Below are 22675 nucleotides of genomic sequence, written 5' to 3' on the forward strand. Positions count from 1 at the left end.
TCTCTTTTTCTTCTCCTCCTCTCTCTCTCTCTCTCTTCATTTTCTTTTTTTTTCAATTTTTTCTGTATGCAAAAATTCTCTTCGTTATACTTATCATATTTAATTCCTTATCATTTATTTCTTTTTTTTAATTATCATTTTAATTAAAACAAACGCATATCGCACTGATAATAATTATTGTTATCAATGATTTGAATGAAAAATTCTCACAATAATTTTCTTCCTTTTTTTTTCTTCTTTTAATAATAACTTAAAGTGAAGTTAATATTAATGAAAACATTTCAAATAAACAACATAAAATATTCCAAGAATATATTTATTGATAATATCACTCCATTTGTGATAATATTTAACTAACATGCAAAACCATTTAGCATTTTTGACAATACATATATGTATTAAATAATGAATCGAAAAAAGAGAGAAGGAGAAAGAGAAAGAGAGAGAAGGAAAAAAGTTTTTTTTTTTATTTTTTTAAAATGAAAATTTGATTTTTTAACTTTGAAAATGTTTTGTTGATGAAACATGCAAATGCTTCATGGAAATGACAATCGCAATCGTATAATTGGGGTCACATGGGAGAGAATTAATGTAATTAATGTTTGGGTTCTGTATGTAATTTGAGAAACCAACCCTTTGGCCATCATTCACTTTCAGTGTCACTTCTAAAAGTCATCACTATCATTAGGCTAGAAAAAAAAAAAAAAAAAAAAAGAAAAAAAAATTTAGAAATATAGGAATGCAACAGTTGTGACAAAAAGAAAAGAAAAAGAAAGGAGGTTTCGATTTTTTTTCTTCTCTCTCTCTCTCTCTTACCGTCATTTATTGAAATTTTAATTGCTAAAATTGGAATAATTTACCCAGGTATGTCATGCTATTCCATCATCTTTTCACTTATTCAATTATTGATTATTTTAGTTTTCAATATTTGTTTCCAATTTCATCGAATACAAAATTAATTATAAATATTAAGAAATAAACTCAGAAATACTAGCTAATTTCTTCCAATTTTTCTTTTTATTTTTCGTCTCCATTAATAATTGGAAATTAATTGTAATTAATGAATATCATTGATAATTGACAAAAACCGTTAGCTAGTTTTTTGATTTTCAATTTTGATTCCAATTTTAGCGTTATATTATTTTTCACATTGTATAATTAATTACAAATATCGGTAAAAAAATATTGATTGACAAATATAACGGCAATAAATGCGACAAATATTGTATTATAGCAACAACAACAACAACAACAACAATAGCAATAATAAAAAAAACAACAATAATAACGGTGTCTACAACTGCTGGCGGAAATTTCCCGACGTTGAGCATTTTTGCGCTCATTATGCCAATTATAACCTGATGATTTTTTTGCCCAATATCCGCATGAATCCGGTAAATGCTTGATTAATCCGGATTCTTCCAGTAATTCCAGAAGTGCTCTGCAATATTATGATATCATCATTTCGCAAAAAGGTCAAATTCATTTTAAATTCCACTAAAAATTATTTTAATTAAGATTTATAAAATGACAAAAAAAAAAAAAATGTCGTTTAGTAAGGAAGGCAAATATTAATTCTAATAGAAAATTAAACAATTTGAAAATGATTGTAAAAATTAAACCGTTTATAAGTAAATCATGCAAGTTTCTGTGACAAATTTTGGTCGCATTTATTTAATAGATAATTTTAAAAATATTAAATATAATATTATAACTTTCATTTACAATCAATAGCTGAAGTAGTAGTGGTTTGAATTATTTCGTTTATTTGCTAATTAAAGTTAACACCTTTCAGAATACTAGTTTTGTAACCGGTATATCTTATATTTATTTGTGTGACAAACAACGACAACAAATATGACGCACTAAATGATCGATGAGAATTTGAATTGAATTGAATTGGATTGATAAAATAAATCGTGTATTTATGAATTAATCACTATTGATTTTTTTTTTTTTTTTTTTTGTTTTGCATATCAGTAATAATCAATCATTTCTTAGTTCTACATATCATTAATAGATTAATACCTCCGTTCTTTATTATTTTAAAGAAAAAAATTTAGTTAAACATTTAAAAAGGAAAAATTAAAAAAAGAAAAACAAACCGAAAAGTTCGCCGACTTAAATTAATCAAAAATTCGTGCATTTTTGAACCGCAAAATTTGTTTGATTGTTGTATAAAACATTTGTCATGCATTGTAACACTTCTAAAATATCATTTATATCTGAATTAAGTTATTATCAGTTGTTCATTCTATTAAACATTCTTATCATTAATAATTCCTATGATAATTTCAAATTACAAAAGATTCTATTTCATGAATATCTTCAATAATGCACATTTATTCAAGTCTTTTGAAATAAATTTATTCATTTAATTTGTAAAATCATCAGTTATTTCAAATTTTTCCTATATCTTAGCAAAAATACCGATTTTTTTTTTTTCGACTAAACCATTGTGAACTATCTTACTGTAATTACAACGATAAAAATAGCATTATTTAGATATGCTAGCAAAAGTTTTAATTTTTCTTGCGAACTTGCATAAATCATCAAGATGCTCGTTGACCATTTGTATCCCATTGTCCACTAGATTTGATGCAGCATGTTGTAAGATTGATGTTTGCATTGCACATTGTGTTACAACATTGTTACCATACCTTGACCAACATGGTATAATGAATGATAAAAAATCACCTGAAATACTAGCCATCACAATTTAGCATACTGTAGTGAATATTTTAATATCAGTATGTTTAAATCTGCTTAAAACTCGATACAAACCAGTATTATAATGATATGCATCACAAATGCTTGTCCAGGCGATTTGACCTTTCAATAATATATGTCCAGTGGTTTTATCGCCACAGCTATTTATACAATTCGTAAATTCTGCATTTAACCTAAAATTAATTTTGTACGCTTAACAATTATTAACAATAAAAATAGATGCAATCAGTTACATGTAACAATCAAAAAAGAATTATATTATTTCACTGGAATATATGAAAAGGTAATTTAAAAAGAATGATGCAATAAATTAATTCATTAACTAGAATTGGATTTAATACATCCAAAACGAATATTTTGAAATTATTCATTGTCGAGAAATTAATTAGCAATATTTGAATTATTAATATAGCTCTAATAGCCATATCAGTGATAAGAATAACATTGATAAAAGATTTAGTATTATGCGAGAAGTAATACTTTGGTTTTCCCTTAATCCGTACTAATTGATGGAGTTGAAAGCTCCAAATTTTTTGCCGTAATTCTCGATGATTTTTGTTCTCTGCTCTTCACAATGATCTGTTAAATATTGTTACATGGATGAAGGATTATTCTATCAGTAATAAAAGATAGTTACCTAATTCCTCAATTAGTTATTCTGTGATAAACGAACGGTTCACAACATTCCGGAATATTACTATTGCAATTATGAATACCGTAGGATATGCAATATTGCGAATATTAAGCATTCTTATAACGATAGTTAGAATATTTATTCATACTGTAATAGTTTATTGAAAAGTGTATTAGTTGAATTTTTAATACATTTCATTAAACATATATTATCTGAAACTAAAATTACAGTATTTAATTGAGAATAGCCAACTTGTAATAATATAACATTTAAATAAAGAAAGGATACTTGCAAATATCATCAATTCGTTTAGCGAAACTACTGATACGTTGACCAGAAGTTTTTGGAAGGCCAATTAATATGGTATGCAAAGGTGTTACAAAATCTTTCGTCCAATGATCACTTTCACCCAAAATATTTGCCATACCAATCATCTTAAATACATACAAATTTGAGTTTTAAAATAAAATTTTTGATATAATCGTAAAAATTATTGAAAATTTCTAGAATGTTCATTAATTAACACATTTAAATTAATTAGCATAATTTAAAAGGATAGTATTTCTAAATTTTTTCTGCATAAAATTTTTGTTTATAATTATTAATTTAAATATATTTACAAACTAACATTGCCATCTTTGCATCGTAATATGCATGCAAGTTGTTGATGAGAAATGACAAAAACCTGATGAGTTGTTAAACAGGATAGCAATAGGAAGCATTTTTGAAATTTTATCATTGTTATCATTTTTTTCTTTGTTATTGAATGTTTACAGTGATGCAAATCGTTGAAGGATCATCCTGGAATGATAATAAGATGGAAGTAAATAATTAAATACGAATGATTAATATGTTCACTTTATATTACTTATCATATCTGTACAAACTAACTTATGTAGTTCATCTTAATTTTTAGTTTTATTAATTTTAACAATGGCTAAAATGATTGAAAAATAAACTGCATAATATCAGTGATGGAACGAATTTGGAAATATAAATTTTCAAAAAGTTACAAAATTTATTATCGTTAATTATGTTTGCAGTACTTCCAATATTATTAGTAATATGCTAATTTTCGATAGCAATAATTAGCATAATTAGAATAGCATTTTTTTTTACGAGAATAACAAGCAAACAATAAAAATAAGAGTTAAAATAAGAAAAACAGTTTTCAAAAATTAAAAAAAAAGAAAAATTTAACAAAGTGAAGAAGGGGAGAAGTTTCCTGACAACCTGACCTGATCAAATGATATTATCAATGAAAGCATTTAAGAAATATTTTACATTTGATCATCTTGAAACCTGAATAGTATTAGTGGAAGAATTATGAAAGCACTAAGGGGACATATTCCCAGAAGCTTGGTGACAATATTTCAAATGTTGACTAGTCCAATTACATAAATTTTTCATATATTTTTGTTAAGTAACAATAATTTCTTTTCAACTTAAAGTTGTACCAAATTATGAAATTTTCAAATTAAATTGCGAAGGAAAAAAAAGGAAAGGAAAGGAAAGGAGGAAAAGAGAGAGTTTATTTGGCTTCGGGAGCAAATATGAGAATACATTTCAAATGAATTTGCCGGAATCTAATCCATCCAAAAAGTCCCGAGGGAAAAGTTCAATCTGCTAAGAATTTGTCTGTTGAATGAAATAGAAGACTAGTGACGATGATTAAATGTAAGCGTTTAAAATTTATTGTTCCTTCTGTTATCCACAAAAATTACTTCGTTTTCATTCCGTTATTCCGATTGAATTATTCAAAGAGGTATTTACAAAGAGTTTTATATTTGTTATAATTTATTTGTTGGAAAATTTCCCGATTTTTCTTCCGTCAATCCTAAAATTTATTAAATAATCTCGATGGAATGATAAAATGCAAATATTCTAATGGAATATATCGGGAAACTATTCCTGATTATCATAATCTTTGCTTTTTCTTCATGTTTCTGACTGTTCAATTATGATCAAATAATAAATGTTTGGAGCAATTTGCAGAAATTTACAAATTTTAAACCATAATTGTCAAAAGATTTTCAAAATTTTCTTGGATGCCACAAGATAGTTTTATTGGATTTTCTCGGGAAATGTGAGAAAATACTCCGAAGGATCATCAAAATTCTTAATTCGAAAATTTTTTTTCTTTACAGAAACAACTTGCAAACATTAAAATTGAGCTAAAAATTTCAACGGGCTAAAAAATTGGACTAAAAAAAATTTCAACAATCTTGAAAGAACAAAAATAATTTTTTTGCAAAACTCAGCCAAACACTATTTAGATATTTCCCCGCTGGCAAAGTAAAATCCATCCTAGGACAATTTCTTTTTATTTTTAGCCTGAAGCTAAATCACTGGTTCTAAATCCTAAGTTATGTCCTGAGGTATAAGTCTTCAGATTTTTCTCATATATGAATATTCTCCAAATATTGGAATACTCTGTAAAATTAAAATGATTCAAATAAATATTTTTTTTGAAAATTAAAAAATACACTTTCAATTTCAAATAATTAACAAATAGTCAAAGCTTTTAAATTACAAATTTTTTTTTCTAAACTTTGTTTCTTTCAAATTTTATTTCAAAGATATCATTTTTGCTTTTTCTCAATTGATTCAACAATATTTCACACCTGTACTAATTACTTTGTTTAATTTGAAGTGATGATAACTCATAGAGACCAAGCTATCCCAATTATAAATAACCATATTATCAGTTTAAAAAAAATGCAAATTTACTTTACAATACTTTGCATTTGAAGAAATTTTAAAATAGAAATGATATTATGATATGAAATCAACCGTCCTATATTAAATTTTGAATTACTTTTAATACATAGGATAGTAATGATAATGATAATTATCAAATATACATTACAATTTCAATTACAATACCATCAAATATGATAGATATTTGAATCGATTGATCTTCAATAATTCAATGTGAAATAATATTTTTACTAGAAAAAAATAATTTAAAATTGATGAAAATAGATTAATAAGGAATTAAAATTTGTTTTTAATTCAAATTATCCTTTTTTTTTTCAATTAGAATAGAAAAAGAAAGTATTAATAAAGATTGGATTGTAACCAATATAACAATTGAAACATATTTTTATTTCCTTCGGCTTATTTAAACTTCCCTTTTTTTTCCAATCATATTTGTTCAATTAACAAATTAAAAGTTAATCTGTTGTTTTTTCTTTCTTGTCAACTTAATCATTCACTCCAATCCAATCCACCAATGCATTCAATTTAAAATTTCAACCAATATTACTATATTATAACCATTGTCAAACCTAATTAATCTACGTATTCCTTATTTTGAAGAAAAAAAATTATTAAGATTTCAAATATTATATGGAGATTTCTCGGGTTAATTTCCCCACTGATTTCATATGAGAACGAAAATCTCTCGGGTTAATTTCCCCACTGATTTCATATGAGAACGAAAATCTCTCGGGTTAATTTCTCCTGCTGCACAAAGATTTCTCGGTATTCTTAATGTCGTTATAGTAGGCTTTCATATCACCATATCTATAAATGTTATCAATCGTTAATTGAAGTATAAAATAAAAGATTAACAAATTTCCTCTCCTTTTTTCCACTCATTTTACTTCCTTTAAATTCTTTCCTTTTCTTTTCTTTCAAAATTTTCAAATGTTTTATGAAATTTTTTTTTCGGCTTAAGTAAAAGAGTAAGACGAGAAGAGAATTCATTCTTCCGCTTATATAAAGGCTTAATTTTGCAGCAAAACGATTCAGGAACAAGGATAAAAATGTAAGAAAGGCTTTTATTAATTGAGTTTCTTTGAAAACATTACCATCAAAATATTCCGTAAAAGAAGATTTATTCCGATACTTTTTTTTTCACATAATCATTCCGGATTGATGCACAAATTCGAAATATTTGTCAAAGAACTGAATTTTCCGTTTTTTAGTTAAAATTCTAATTTTGATTTCTAACAATAAACAAAAAATGTTGATTTATGGTTTTTATAATATTTGCAATTTTTTAAGGCCAATTGTGGCAGTGAAATATGTTTTGAATAAGTGATATGTCGTAAAGATGACAGACATCAAGAAGGAATGTCAAACAAATGCCATCAAGAGTAGTTTATAAATTTTACACAGCAACTGATGCAGTGGACTCGTCTATGTAGAGGCAGACTGAAAATTATGCCATCTTAAAGATTGTTGACAATATGATGACGTATGTAATGCTAATTCACAGCGCAACCAAAGATCAGCATGCAGAGTAGTAAATGTCAAAGGTCAGCATGCAGAGTAATATGTTCCGATTCAATTAGATAAAGCTGATAGTCGCAATATTCCCAAACACTATCATCAATCAAGTGGTAGTATCGCTAACGCTGGATATTTTTTATTTGGATATCATAACATTGACCATCGTTTATAAAATAGTATTGACACTTTCAAATGGTTCATATATTTCTGTTGACAAGTCATTCATCTTCTGTTTTCATATTTTAACAAGATAGTTACAATTACTGTTAAGAATTTCATTGGCACACAAATGTTTATTGATAATTTCGAAATTTTCAAATAGTACAAAATTGAAGATATTTGCACAAGAAAAACATTATGCAAATGCATTCAATATTTTCATTTAAATAAACAATCAAAATATAATTTGTAAAATTTGAAATCAAAAAAAAAATGAAATATGCAAATAAACAATCGATATGATCTATAATTGAATGAAAATTATCTTATCGATAATCCATTGTTTTTCCATATTATTCTCATAGTCAAATACAAACATTCAATGCTTATAAGTAAAGATGAATGAAATGTTTATCCGATCGAACTTACCTAACTGATATTAGTCAATCATTAGGTTAGATAGTACTGTTTTAAACAAAAGAAATTTCCATAAAGGAAAAATTAATATCTCATGTGTTATCATTAAATAGAAGAGGAGAATAAACCATCAATTAGATTTAACTGATACAAAATTTGATAATATTTTCCTTCTATATCCTGTTGTTAGTGTTTGCTGAAACAAAAAGGATATAACAACCATTAAAACTATCATTGATTGTCCTAATTATGCAAATGACATATCAGTCCAATCTCATCTAATTAATGAGGAGAATTTTCAAACATATACTCGAAAAAGGCACAAAATCGTAGAACTGAGAAAAGTGGACAATATCGGACTGAATATAAAGTTAAGGCAATCTATTATAAGGCAGATAATAAACAATAGAGAGTTGATGGTATGGACATAAGAGTGATGAGAGAGATGAAGAGAGATTTTGAAATGTGATAAAATTATGGGTCTTTTTTTTGAAAAAAAAAGAGGGGAAGATATTAAATATACAAACTTCTGAAGATTGTCTTGAAAAATTGTTGTTTCATTGATGTGATACAGGCCTATCAACTAAACGATTACTCATACAGGCCTATCAGTAAATTGACAAATGACTCTCACCATCAGTACTCGATTAGTAAATCCCGAATTCTGTTTGTGGAACCACAAAATCTATTCCAATGACTCATAATTCATATTAAAATTCATAATGTGCGGTCAACTTAATCCTAAGAAAAATTGAAAAGATGAAATTTGAGAAGAAAAAGGTTTATTTTATTCAAATTCATTAGGAAAAGGACATAATAATCATCAATCTTCCTTTTTGTTTGCAAATTAAAATCCAGAAATGATGAAAAAAAGTAAATATAAACGGTTTATAGCCTGGATTCCATAAATGGATAACAGTACGATGACCTTTAACCTTTTCTATGACAAAAAAACAGTCGTATAACAGTCACATCATATCAATTTCCTTACTAATTTCCATTAAAAGTGAGATTGATATAATAGAATAAGTGTGTTTGTAATGGTAGGAAAAAAGGAGATATGGGAATAAGGAAAAGATAAACCTGAATTGTGAACAAGTAACATCAAAAGGGGAACACATAAGGTTGACATTACAAACCGGAAATATATGCTGGAAATTTTTATATACAAAGCATTTCTTCCCCATATCTTCGATAGAACGCAGATAACCGGTTGAGACTATACATTATAATAAGCGGTAGGTGGTTGCTGTACATGAGGCATATGCGACTGAGAATATGAAGGCCTTAACGTCCTCTGATCATATGCAAAAGGTAACATTCCTGTTCCGTAAAATAATCCTTCCTCATATTGTTGATGAGATGACTGATTGGCTGAAAACAACCAACCAGCCTGCATCGCTGTCACCTGAAAGAAATAGACAATATCCGACCGTTTCGGAAAGTATTACTTAATGTTATAAAGCAGTTTCCTTTTGGTATCCAGTTGCAAATATATGTATATACATATATATCTTGCACTGACACCTAAGCGATTCCGGATTATGCCAACGGTATCGTACCGTGCAGCACCGTAATGAAGTTTCCAGAAAGTTACAAATATATTTTAATAAAATCAGACGAAATAAGTTAGAACACTGTTAGAGTTATGTCTTTTGAGTGTCTTTATGGTGCATTCTTTCAGGTGAAAAATCAAACGATAAAAGAAAACGGACCATTTGGGGTGGACTACATCCAATACCGTTGTGATGATCGGAATAAGGTGACAACATAACAGATGATGATTGAAGTACTGTATTTTCCGGATGACCTGCAGTAGCTTGAGTTACAGTAGTTCCACGTATTGCTGCTGCAACACCGTGAACTGTTGCTGTTGTATCATGTGGTGATGGTGTCGTCGAGTAGTTGGAACCATCAGAATTCGGTGGAGTAAGTGGATTTGCTGCAGCTGTTGACTGCGCTGTTACTGCTGCTACTGTCGAAGGATAAGTTGGTGATGGATTCTTTTTGATGATTGGCCTCTGTAAAACTTATTTGTGAATTTCGAATTCAATTTTTTAATTCCGAATTTAAATTGTACTGAATATTTACATCAAATAGGCTGTCGAAGAAAAAGAAAAAAGTAATAAGAAACAACAATTTACCGTTGTTTTTTTGAATGATTTCTTAAAACGATGATGTGCTGAAAGGGCTAAACTTGCAGCCATATTTGATGGTAAAATTCTCGGTGTAGGTATTGTATCAAGGTAATGGACAATATCTCGAAATTCCTTTTCTGCAGCAACATCACGTGGTGATCGTTCCTTCTGATCCGTAATTTCTTTGCTAGCACCAAGATTGATCAGGCATTCTACAGCATCAAGATGTCCTTCAGATGCTGCCAAAAATAATGGTGTTTGGTCCTAAATTATTCATTCAACATTTCATTATCTTTGCATATCATAATTAGACTTATATTTGAATAAATTTTTAGTTGAATGTTCCTGAAACTTAGAAATAAATGAAAAATTGAGGAAACATTGAAAATTTGATTAATATTTTATGCTTCCTGCTTACTACTTCCCACTTACCAATGAATCTTGCGCATCCTTGTTAGCACCATTCTGAATCAGAAGTCGGATTATATCTAAATTAGCATGTTGTGAAGCGAAATGTAACGCTGTTCTTCCATCGTATTTCGTCGAACCTTTATCACCAGCGCATGCTACATCTGCTTTTGCTTTCAAAAGCATTTCGGCTATTTCAGTACCCATACGTATATCAAATTTGGAGCAAATGATTAGCGGTGTTCGATTATCTTCATCTAATGCATCCACCTATAATAAGTCATTCAAACAATAATGGAATGGAAAGAAAGGGAAAAGAAATAAGGAACAAATGATTGATAAAATTTTTAAGGAGTTTAATTAGAATGAAAAATCATTAAATGATTAGCAGTATCTCTATTCTGCTGACAATAACAAGTACCATAAATGGTATCAGAATGGATTAATCTTTCATTTAAATATAACAAAATTTACAATTTCAGAATGCCTCCAAGAATGAGAAATTATCAGTGTAAATTTATCAGACTTATTCAAATTATTAATTCGTTTAAAATATTCTATAAATCAAAGTTTGAATATAAATTTGTAAGAAAAAAGAAATATCATCATCCAATTCAAATTAGTTAATTAATTAATTAAAACCCATCGGATATTTGTCTTAAAAAATTCTTCAAATTAAATTAACTTACATTAACTTGCCGTGTATCGAGCAATAATTGTACTATATTTGGAATATTCACAGCAACAGCATGATGTAATGGAGTACGATCCTTCTCATCAACTAATGTCGGATCAGCTCCATTTTTCAGCAAACATTCTACAACTGTTGTTCGACCACTCTTTACCGCAAGCATTAAAGCTGTATCTTCGCTATCATCTTGTGCATCAATTTCTGCTCCAGCTTCTAATAAATTACGAATATCCACGCAAGATGCTTCTTCATTTTTTGCTTGATTAGATGCTGTTTGCATCATAGCTGTACGTCCATGTTTCCCACGTACATTTACCAATAAAGGTTCTATCTGGAAGAGATTTTTTATGATTAATAAAATAAGGTAAATTGTATGATCCTCAATCTCTTTTCCACTACTTGTCCACTACATAATTTTGATTGCTAAAATACGATTGACAAAAAAGTGGAAAGTAAGACTGAATTTCCAATTGGTATAGTAATAGGAAAGCCCTTTTCATGATATAAAAATCTTGAAATAGCTAATTTTTGAGATTATTAAAAATTATGACATTTACGTGATCTTTATTATTTCCATTTCATTTAAAAAGATACAAACCGGTAAAGATATGGGTAATGTCGAATCAGCAGCTTCATGCAAATGTGTCCATTGTCGTTCATCGGTACCTAACGTTTTCGGTTTCAGGAATGATTGTGTATCTTCTCCAATGTACAAATTCGGATGAGCAATACCAACAGGAACATTATCAACACGAGTGCGTTTTGCTGTACTATAATTACTGAACAAATATCCACTGTGGATGCTGTAAGTGTCCAAATTTCCAGTTGATGATTTGCCTGTAAGATTTCGTACTGTAAAAAATGAGTATGTATATTATAAAGTTATTAAATATCGTACCAATTAAATTCGAAAATATTTTCCATCGGATGATTAAGATTACCGGATTTAACGAGAAATAACATGAATCCACATGCAAATGTAACAATAAATAGTACATTAGAATGGCAACTCATTATTCATTTGATTTCTCAACTTTTTAAAGTTAAATTTAAGAGTTAAGGTTGATTAGAAAAACAGTATAGCATGTAATAGACGGGTAAACGGAAATGTATATCTTACAGCTTTCGGATGGTGGTGGATGCCATATCCGAGCATGAAGAGTTTTCCGTTTTCGTCCTTGTTGAATCATAGAATAGGCAGTTAGTACTGTTGTGATAAAAATTAACAGACAAATAAGTAAGGTTTGCCAAGAGATGCCTTTATTCTGTTTAACATTATCTAATTCAACTCGAGCTGAATGCATTGGCATACCAAGTTCTTGTAATTCCTGCAAATTGTCATCTGTGACGGAGGAAACATAAGGAAACAAAAAATTTGCCAAAAGATTTTTTAAAACCATCCTGTCATTAGGCAAGGCATTGGGTATAGAAAGAAGACCGGAATCGACAGGAATTCCCGATCCGGTTATAAACTATCTTTGGCTACGATATAAAATGCCAATAGAACATTGCCCTTTTTTTTTTTAATAGATATGAATGTGATACGATAATCCATCACAAAGAATCAATTTTATTTGATTCACAAATGATTCATTGCAATATAGTGGAAGTAAAGTTTTAATTGTTTCTTAGCTAAATTAACGAATTTTGAGGTTCAGTTGAAATTAAATAGCAATAAATCAACAAAACTGGTCATAATCAATCAATTGATTTGATATGATATTCTTTATTTGTAGAACAAACATTTCTTTACCTGTTTAGCGTTAGCTGCACCCAAATAATCAACGACACTAAAGAGATCCGAAAAACATTCTTCACGATCAATTTTACGACAATACGACATGTCAACCGTAAGCATTACCATTGTGCCACGTAATTGACCTGTTTAAAAAACGTTTAAAGTTTTATAGGAAAACTGAGAAAGTTCAGAAATAAATTTCAAATAAGATCAATTTCTGTCAAAAAATAATTTCTTTTAAAGTTCCTATTTTTCATTTGCATGCATATATTTGGGACGTATCTATTCATCTAAAAAGAATTTCACATCTATTACACGTTATGCGTCCGTTTCATGTCGCCAGCAAACATACTCTGATTGACAATCTTAAGTAAGGTTTATTTTTTGTAATAAAAATCATTTATTATGATATCTTTAAAAAACCATGTAAAGTTTTTTGCCTGACAAGAATTTGCTTTTGATAAGTGATATATAATTATTTAGTTTTTAACACTTAAAATAAGTGTTAACTTTATCTCTTTCGAGTAATACTTACTTTGAGAGTGTTAAGTATAAGATGAACGGAACTTATCACCACTTTAACGAAAATGTATTAACAACAACTGCGCCATTATTCAATATAAGTTAATCGATAACTGTTCATTGCTAATCAGTTATTTTAATTCCCTTTCTTTTTTAGAATATTCATTTAGGATTCTTTTCTGTGATTTCCTCGCACAATATATAGACCATATGTTTCGGATTTTTTTTTCTTGTAATTAAAAATTGACTTTAATATTTTAAGTGCACTTCACTGTCCTGTTAAAAATGAAATATTAATTAGTAGTAGGCTAAATTATGGCAGAATTTACTTTCTCTTTTGATTCGTTGGAAATTAGCGACAAGCAAATGACGTTTTTCTGATGGTACATCGTATAATTGTCCAATACCATCTTCTGAAGTCCACGAATAGATCATTGGTTTGCCATCTGTCATTCGAATATGTACGGCACCGCGTAACTTTTGACTCAGTGTAAAGAGGAATGTTTGCGCATTATGTAAAAATTCTTCTGGACTGATCAAAAGCACCACTATGATATTTCCAGCTAACTGTAAAATTTTTCTCTCATTCTAATTACCACAAAATTAATTCATTCTTGTATTAAAAATATTTGTAAAAGAAATATTGATTTATATTGGAACTTAATTAATGCTAATAGGGAGACTTAATTATTTAGTGGAAAGCTAATTCTCATGAAGATATTGAATAACAAACCGGTGTTTCAACATTAAAAGAATCACAATCACCACCATCCCATCCACAACCGATAACATTGCATTCGCGATCACATTGTCCATCGGCATAGTGTGCCGTACAGTAATCATTTTTTGGACACTGTTCCGGAATACTATCACAATCGAATCCATCGAATAGACATTCCTGATTGTTGCATACCTGTAAAACAAATTGATGCGAGGAATAATATAATAGTAATAATATTTGAAAGACGAATAAATTAACGAAAGGATGGTTTAAATCATATTTTCGAAAGTTGGAGAATGATTTGAATATATTTAAAAATTGAAATTAATTCTAAATCAAGCTTCAATTTTTAATTTTCCTAGCATTATGTTATCTTGATAACTTACCGGATCGCATTTTCCGTCTCTGAAAACATGAGCACAATAACTTGATGATTCGCATTTTTCAAACGGTTTCGTACCAGCACTGCAATCTCCGTTATCATAATCACATGCATAATAGTTGCAAACCTGATCACATACTTTGTTACCAGCCTGAAATTAACAAACTCATTGAAAAGGAAAGAGACTGATAGTGTTGTTAATATGCAAATGAGAAATGAAGTGAGTGAATGAATTAATCAACTGGAATATCATGTACTTATATCAGTTGATACCTTTGCTGCGCAATCATGCTTGGCACATAGTTCATGCTCCAATAGATCAGTCACATTGAATTGTTCCAAATCAATTTGAAGTTGACAATTTTTCCCGGTAAATCCACGTTGACATCGACAACGATATGAGTTAACACCATCCACGCAAGTTCCACCATTTAGACACAATCTATAACGATGAAAAACTTCTTGCAATCAAATCAAATCAGCCTAATATTAAATTAAGTCCTTGACTTCATTTTAAATTTCCTTTTAATTCGTATTAAAATAACAGAATCAAAGTTGGCCTATATATAGGTTGAATATTGAAAGCATCAATAGTATCCTTAATAATTTATTTGTGACATATTAATAAGGAAAATTTTTATTAAAATCTTTACAAAGAATGTTTGAGTAAATTTGCTTCATTTGGAAATAATTTTATAATCTTAATGATAGTATTGGTGTTGTATTTCAGTAAATCTCGGGAAGGATAATGGTGTTTTACTTCCCTGAGCTATGGTAAGATGATACTTTTCATTCCCACTTTTTATTTTCTTGATCTACATCAGACTAAAATTATTTTTTTTTTTTGAAAATGATAAAAGCAATCCATTCTTCCTTTTCTTCCCTTTACTAATTTCTCGCCAAAATTAAATTTAAGTTTCAAATCTTGACTTTGAGATTTAAAACTATAATAAGCATTGAGTTTGAACATTGAAAACAGTACTCTTTGCAATTTTAAAATTTAAACAACTTTGGGATTTTCTTTTTGCATAAAAATTTCCATCTCATAATTAAACTTATTCATTTCAAATCCTAACATAATCAGATAATTTCTAATTAGTTTTTTTTCCTATTTTCAAGTAATATACCGAATGACCTGTGGTAATTAAGAGTTTCAACATCCCAAAAACAGCTATTAAATAAGTTAATCCTTCCCTCGGTATCTTTTCCGGTAATTAGATGAGTAAATATATGCTTATCTTCTCCCTCAAACAAAATGATTTGTCTCGGTATTGTTAGTCAATTAATCAACCAATGGATTGATGAGAAGAAGGAATGGTCAATGTAAGGTCAGTGATTTTCTCAATACAATACTTGAAAATAATTCGTTGAATAAACAATGAGGTTTAGGGTGTTGTAATGTCCACAAATTGATCCCATGATGTATGTCTGTATGTGTATGTATGTGTGTGTCTGTATGTGTATGCGTATGTGTTGTATGTGTATGTATGTATGTATGTATTAAGGTATCATTCTTCATCAACCAAATCATGATCTCTTGATGATACGGTCGAAAACATCTTTCACTCTTCCTTATCCTCACCTTTACTTTCTATTTCAGGTCGAAGATTAACTTTGACTTTCCTGAATACTTTCGTCTATTTACTTAGTATTCTACAAAATTATACGAGTACATATCATTTTCAATAGTGAAGTGTGTGAAAATATCTTTCATACCTGTTGTTATGCAATTGTCCAGTCAACAGGTGTGTAAGTACACTTAACATTTTTCGATCAGTGCTAACCTAATCATAATGCTATACGTTCATTTATTTAAATAAAATCCTCTTCTAATTTTGCTTCAGGTAAAAGTAAATTGGAAAATTGAAATTAATATTCTAAAATGTTGTCAGCAAATTCTACTCTGTCACATCTTCTCCATCCGAAAGTTTGTGATCTTATTCGACACCAAGAATAGATTTGAGATCTATTCATCATGAATGAAACTAGACACATTTACCTTCATACATAATAAATTTCGTGGTTGAAAGAAGAATGGACAGTGGTCATTCAGACTTCAGCATCTTTTACTACTACATTTATACCCGAGATCATTGTTAATGTCCTCATTCTTTGCTTCACTCATTCATTGCTCTTCCTATTGAAGAGAATGAAATGATGAAAAGTGACAATCGTAAAGCATTTCGAATTTGATTTAAGATCACAAAATATTCCAAGCTATCATCGAATCTTTGAAACCAAACAAAAGGACGATTTGACAGCCAACAGCGATGTAATATCATAAAGTAAAAGAGGAGGATGAGAATTCATTGGATAGTTAACTACACACAATGTGCTTTTCTTTACAATATGATAAACAAAAGATACGTATCAGATGGGATGCTCAAAACAGATCGCCATCCTGCTTTGGTCATCAAGAATGGACAGTCGTGGGAAAACAGCTTGCATTTCAGAGATAACAAAAATATGTTATTTGCTCATTCCCTACTTTCACACTCTCTTTAACATTCATTATCTCTTGCATAAGCATGAAATTAATTACCTGAAATTTGAGTATTACAAAAAAAAAAAAAAAAAAAAAAACTACTACTTATGGTCATACTTCCTCTTCTTGCTCTTCCTTTCCTTCCTTCAACTTCTTATTAATTACTCATTTTCTATTAGCCACGCAACAACTCCTTTCAATTATGCAATAACTTTAGTTTCCCTATAAATTTGCAATAATTTAATGATGGGAGGAATATTTGTTGTTATTAGCAGCAATCAAAAAAAAAAAAAAACGAATATCTCATAGCTAATATTGGATTTATGTCGAAATTAAAAGTGAAATTCCATGAGAAAGTATAAATTGTCGCTGTTTATTGAAAAGAGATTATGAATTTGCTATATTCATTTCATTCTAATGTAAATTTTCAAAAATTTCCATTTCTTTTTTGTCTAATAAAAACTTCGAAGAATTGTAAAACTTACAAAAATGAAAGATTACAAATGTGAAGAATTCGAAAATTGCAACATTTAAGAATTAACAAATTTAAAAAATTAAAAATATTTGCAGACTTTTTTTGGCCTATAAATAATAGCTGTAGATTTGAATTTTTCTAAATCCTTAAATCCTTAAATATTACAATTTGCAACTGAGATTTTTAAAAATCAAATTTTACCATACCCCGGTTGACAGTCATCATCGTTGGTTTGACAAAAGGTACCACTAAAACCACGACGACATACACATTCGAAACCGTTCACATGATCGATACAAGATGCACCATTTTCACACGGTGACGATTCACATTCATCGATATTCGTGGCACATTGACGACCCGTAAAACCGGCCAAACATTCGCAATGGTACCCATTTAGTTCATCCATACAATGACCACCATTTAAACATGGATCTGAAGATTTCCCAGGAGAAATCTCAGAAGCAAATAACTAACCGATGATGCAGCATTAACCGGTAAGATATCCCGATTATTAAACCGCTTTCTACTTTATCTGTTACAGGAAATAAATGAACACCATCTTTACATATTGGATTCTCGAGAATCTCGACAAGGAAAAAAAACTAAAGGAGAATTGTGAAAATTAATATGCCACTTAATGCTCCGATTGTCACCTTTATTGATTTCCGTTATTCTTCCGTTGTTTTTTTTTCTCTTTTTTGTATGAATTAATTCAAAAAATAATTTCAAAGCCAGAAATTAAATATCGTAAATCAAAATGCCATAAGCAAGGAATAGAAATAAGAATTGAAATAAGAAAGTAGAAGAAATTAAAATTAGTTAGCAGGCATACTTACTTGGTAAGCAATCATCCCGATCATTTTCGCAATTTCTACCAGTATATCCATCCGAGCAATGACATTGATATGAGCCAAATGTATTTGTACATGTACCACCATTGAGGCAAGGATTATTTACCTCGCAATCATCAATATCCTGAAAATTTCCCAAATACTTGACAGATATAATCTTTTGGTGGCCAAATAAAAAAAAAGCTTAATGATATAGTAAGTCATAATGATGTCATTATCCAAATTAACCAATTTTTAGATAGTATTTCAACAGAATAAAATTTACCATATCACAATAATATCCATCAAAACCGTTCGTACAACTGCATGTATAATTCCGATAAGTTGGCGTTGGTTTACAGATTGCGCCATTCTCGCAGCGATTTGTTCGGCATGGATCTAACCTGAAATTTAAGCAATTCAGTAATATGAAATTTAAAAGGAAATTGAAAATTTCATTGAAATATTTATTTACTTCATAAAACTTTAACAAATTTAAATTTACGAAAGTTAACATTTACGATGTTATGTTTAATGAATTAAAAAGTAAAAAAATTGATTGAGAAAATTGAAAAATGCTAATAAATGCTAAGTAAATAAGATATGACGTTTACAAAGCCTTGTTTGTGAATAAAAATTTTTCTTCGATAAATAAAAAATAGCCTAATTGATTTTGGACTAACTTACTCATATTGACATCGATCACCATCATATGGTAATGCACAGTGACATGAATATGAATTAATACCATCAATGCAAGTACCACCATGTAAACATGGATGATTTATACAATCATCAATATTCGTTTGGCATTGTTCACCGGTATAACCGGTACTACATGAACAAACGTAACCATTCAAGTGATCAGTACAAACGCCACCATGCTGACATGGATTTGATGCGCATTCATTCATCTAAAAATGATTTCTATATTCCGGAAATACCAGGAAATGGAAATATCTGAATATTCGATTTCGGTTGTATTTGTGGCTAATTTTCGCCCCCTAATATTGGAATATTTCTTCTTGGCTAATCCTAATTTCTGTGATATTTTTTGATAGGATGAGAAATATAAATACTTACTTCTAGTTTACAATCATGTCCATAAAAACCCAATTTACATTCGCATTTATAGGTAGCCTCATTATTGATTGGAATACAAATAGCATTTTGAGGACAGTTATGATATTTGCACGGATCTGATTTCTTCTCACAACGATCACCAGTAAATCCCGGTGGACAGCGGCATGAACCTTTCGAACAAACACCACCATTTAAGCAATCAGTCATACTACATTCCACAAATTGTCGACGTTCACAGTTTTCACCTTCATAACCAGGAGGACAATGAAGTTCACATCGTTCTCCATGAAAACCTGAAATGAATTTCCTTTTTCTTTCAAAATCATATTTTTTCTTCCATAAATTATGTAAAATTATTGATATAAACTGACTAACCTGACATACAAACGCATTTAAAGCGTGTTCCGTAATCCAAACATGTACCAGAATTAAGGCATGGATTAGAAGAGCATTGATTCACATGAGTTTGACAGTGCCAATCAGTGTAACCCGATGGGCATTCACAGTGAAATGATCCAGGTGTATTCACACAGGTACCACCATTGTAACAAACAGCATGACCCTGAAATTTTCCCAGAAATCAATCGTATTCATAGTTTATAAACTTCAAATTTCATTAAAAGTTCATAAAAATGATTTCGAATTTTTGAATATTGAATATTACCTGATTGCATTCGTTAATATCATTGGAACAATCCTCTCCAGTGTATCCTTTCGGGCATTCACATGTATATTTCCCACTTGATGTATCCGGTTCGCATATGGATCCAACTCGACATGGATTTGATAAACATGGATCTTCCATATGGCAAAATAATCCTATAGATAATATGAATTATAAGTTATGTAATACATACTGTACTTCAATTTTGAACTTCAAATAATGAAATCATTTCGTTAAAATAATGCTTTTATTTGATTTTCCAATATTTTCATATATTTAAAAAAATACAAAAGAAGAAAAGTCAATGTATAATAACTCACCGATACGACCAGATGGACATTCACAGGTATATTTGGCAAGATGATCCACGCATGTGCTACCTGCTTCACAAAGTGCATCCACACAATCATCTCTATTTATCTCACAATGAACACCTTCCCAACCATTTACACAAACACAATGATAACCTTCTTTTTTATTGAAACAAGTTGCACCATTCTTGCATTTATGTAAACCTAATTCACATTCATCAATATCTTCCTCACAAAAACGACCTGAAATATTAGAGCCATTACGTGTATTCATACTTATCTGATATACTAATCTGTTATTTCTATACCTTTTATTAATTACCTGCATATTAATTATTGTAAAGAAATGATTTCAGATTTGAATAATTAATTATTGTTATGAATAAATTTTCAGAAATTATCCAAAAATTGATATATTAGCTATCTTATCTTATCATTTTATTTCATCTCAACTTTTTTTTCTTTCTATATCTTTGTGTTATTATCTTTTATTTATGCAAAATAATTTTTTATGTAATATTTATATAATTATTGAACTAATTGATTTGCTTATAAATTCCATTTTCTTTTTCTCTTTCTTTCTCTTCCTCTACTCTTTCATTAACAGTTATTTTGCTAATTAGAAAAAAAACAAAAACTGAAATCTTATATTTGATATTTTATATGATATGATGAATAATTGATTTTGCTTAAAGTTGACGTATGCAGGTATTCTTAGTGAAAGGATCGGGAAAAGGCGGGGAGGAAAAGGAATGTGAATGAATGAATGAATGAATGAATGAATCATATAGGTCGGATGAGTATCAGAGGTCAGTTATATCGTGCTAATACAACAAACATTAAAATGACAAAAATGGATAACATTTTGATTGATGTTAAGCGCCGATACATAAGAATAAAATGAGAAAGAGATGAAAAGCTGTCATCCGTTATAGTAATAAATGGCAGATGTTTAGGATATTGGTGTGAGAAATTTCTTATTACTATTACTACTATCACTCTTTTATCTCTCTTTATCACATTATAAAATTACAAAGAATAGGGCTAAAATTTCGATTTTAATTTTGATTCATAAATTATCTCACTATTATAGAATTATCAATTACAATGAATGGATGATGATGATGATGATGATAATAATGATAATGATGATATAACTCAATGAGTGAAAATTAAAAAAAGGATATGGGATTGATAAAAATTGTTATCATTTCATTGTACTATAAATAAAAATAATGATAATGATGATATAATTTAATGAGTGAAAATTAAAAAAGGATATGGGATTGATAAGAATTGTTATCACTTCATTATACTAAAAATATCCTTTCCTAATTAATATGATTAAACTAATTTACAATTATTAGTCTTCCCTCAAGTATGAATATAATGTAAGTCAATGAATAACATAGTTCTTCATTATTGTCACTGTGATAGTGGACGATGGATGGATACTTATCAAAAATACTGATAACTGTCATTTTATACAAAAGTGATGAGACAAGAAAATTTTAAAAAACCAAATTTTCAAATAAACTTTTTGAAATGTGATATTTTTCATAAATGATATATAAATTTTGGATACTTACAAAAAATAATTTTAAAATCCAAAAATGATAATTTTCTTAAAAATTAAATCAGTGGTAGCAAAGAATAAATAAATCGTAATTTTCATAAACTGCATTTTTTTTTTATCATATTAAATAATAGCATCTACAGTGATCATAATTTTTTTCTTTTTTTTTGTTGACTACAGAAATCATGATTTTTATACCGTATGACAAATGTCATATTGCATGCTATTACGGAATTTTTGAAAGACTGAATGAAGGAAAAAGAGAGGAAATCCATTCGTCAAACCGGTTTCAGTACTGTAGTTAAGTCCGGTCATAACAAAAGAAATACATATATTTAGAATTCAAGTATCTTTCACGTTTATTTGAAAGATGATAACATCTACATTGATAACCTATAATATGAGCAAAATGAAAGTTTCCTTTAAAGTGATCAGATATTTTTCACAATACTTACTGATAATGTTTAAT

The 22675-nt window shown here is 29.0% G+C and overlaps 3 protein-coding genes across 3 annotated transcripts; all 3 read right to left on the bottom strand.

Moving 5' to 3' along the window:
• Window positions 1-495: 495 nt before the first annotated feature.
• Window positions 496-2197, bottom strand: LOAG_04807 (hypothetical protein; the record flags this gene model as incomplete). The annotated part of the gene is made up of 3 exons (XM_003140344.1): window positions 496-665; window positions 1290-1441; window positions 2106-2197. 3 exons carry the CDS (start codon window positions 2195-2197, stop codon window positions 496-498), a joined length of 414 nt encoding a protein of 137 aa, XP_003140392.1.
• A 300-nt stretch (window positions 2198-2497) lies between these two features.
• On the bottom strand, window positions 2498-3798 carry LOAG_04808 (hypothetical protein; the record flags this gene model as incomplete). Its single annotated transcript, XM_003140345.1, has 3 exons — window positions 2498-2697; window positions 2785-2903; window positions 3653-3798. 3 exons carry the CDS (start codon window positions 3796-3798, stop codon window positions 2498-2500), a joined length of 465 nt encoding a protein of 154 aa, XP_003140393.1.
• Window positions 3799-9398: 5600 nt separating this feature from the next.
• Window positions 9399-20904, bottom strand: LOAG_18357 (neurogenic locus notch; the record flags this gene model as incomplete). The annotated part of the gene is made up of 20 exons (XM_020451019.1): window positions 9399-9587; window positions 9895-10200; window positions 10324-10581; window positions 10750-10995; window positions 11415-11747; window positions 12015-12253; window positions 12537-12744; window positions 13170-13297; window positions 14006-14243; window positions 14410-14589; window positions 14784-14930; window positions 15053-15221; window positions 17946-18174; window positions 18579-18717; window positions 18859-18976; window positions 19260-19486; window positions 19656-19948; window positions 20031-20217; window positions 20320-20474; window positions 20640-20904. The coding sequence occupies 20 exons, from the start codon at window positions 20902-20904 to the stop codon at window positions 9399-9401; spliced, it is 4254 nt and encodes a 1417-aa protein (XP_020305236.1).
• Window positions 20905-22675: the final 1771 nt, after the last annotated feature.

Source organism: Loa loa (genome assembly GCF_000183805.2).
Source record: "Loa loa unplaced genomic scaffold supercont3.274, whole genome shotgun sequence".
In the NCBI taxonomy this organism is placed as follows: Eukaryota; Metazoa; Nematoda; class Chromadorea; order Rhabditida; family Onchocercidae; genus Loa; species Loa loa.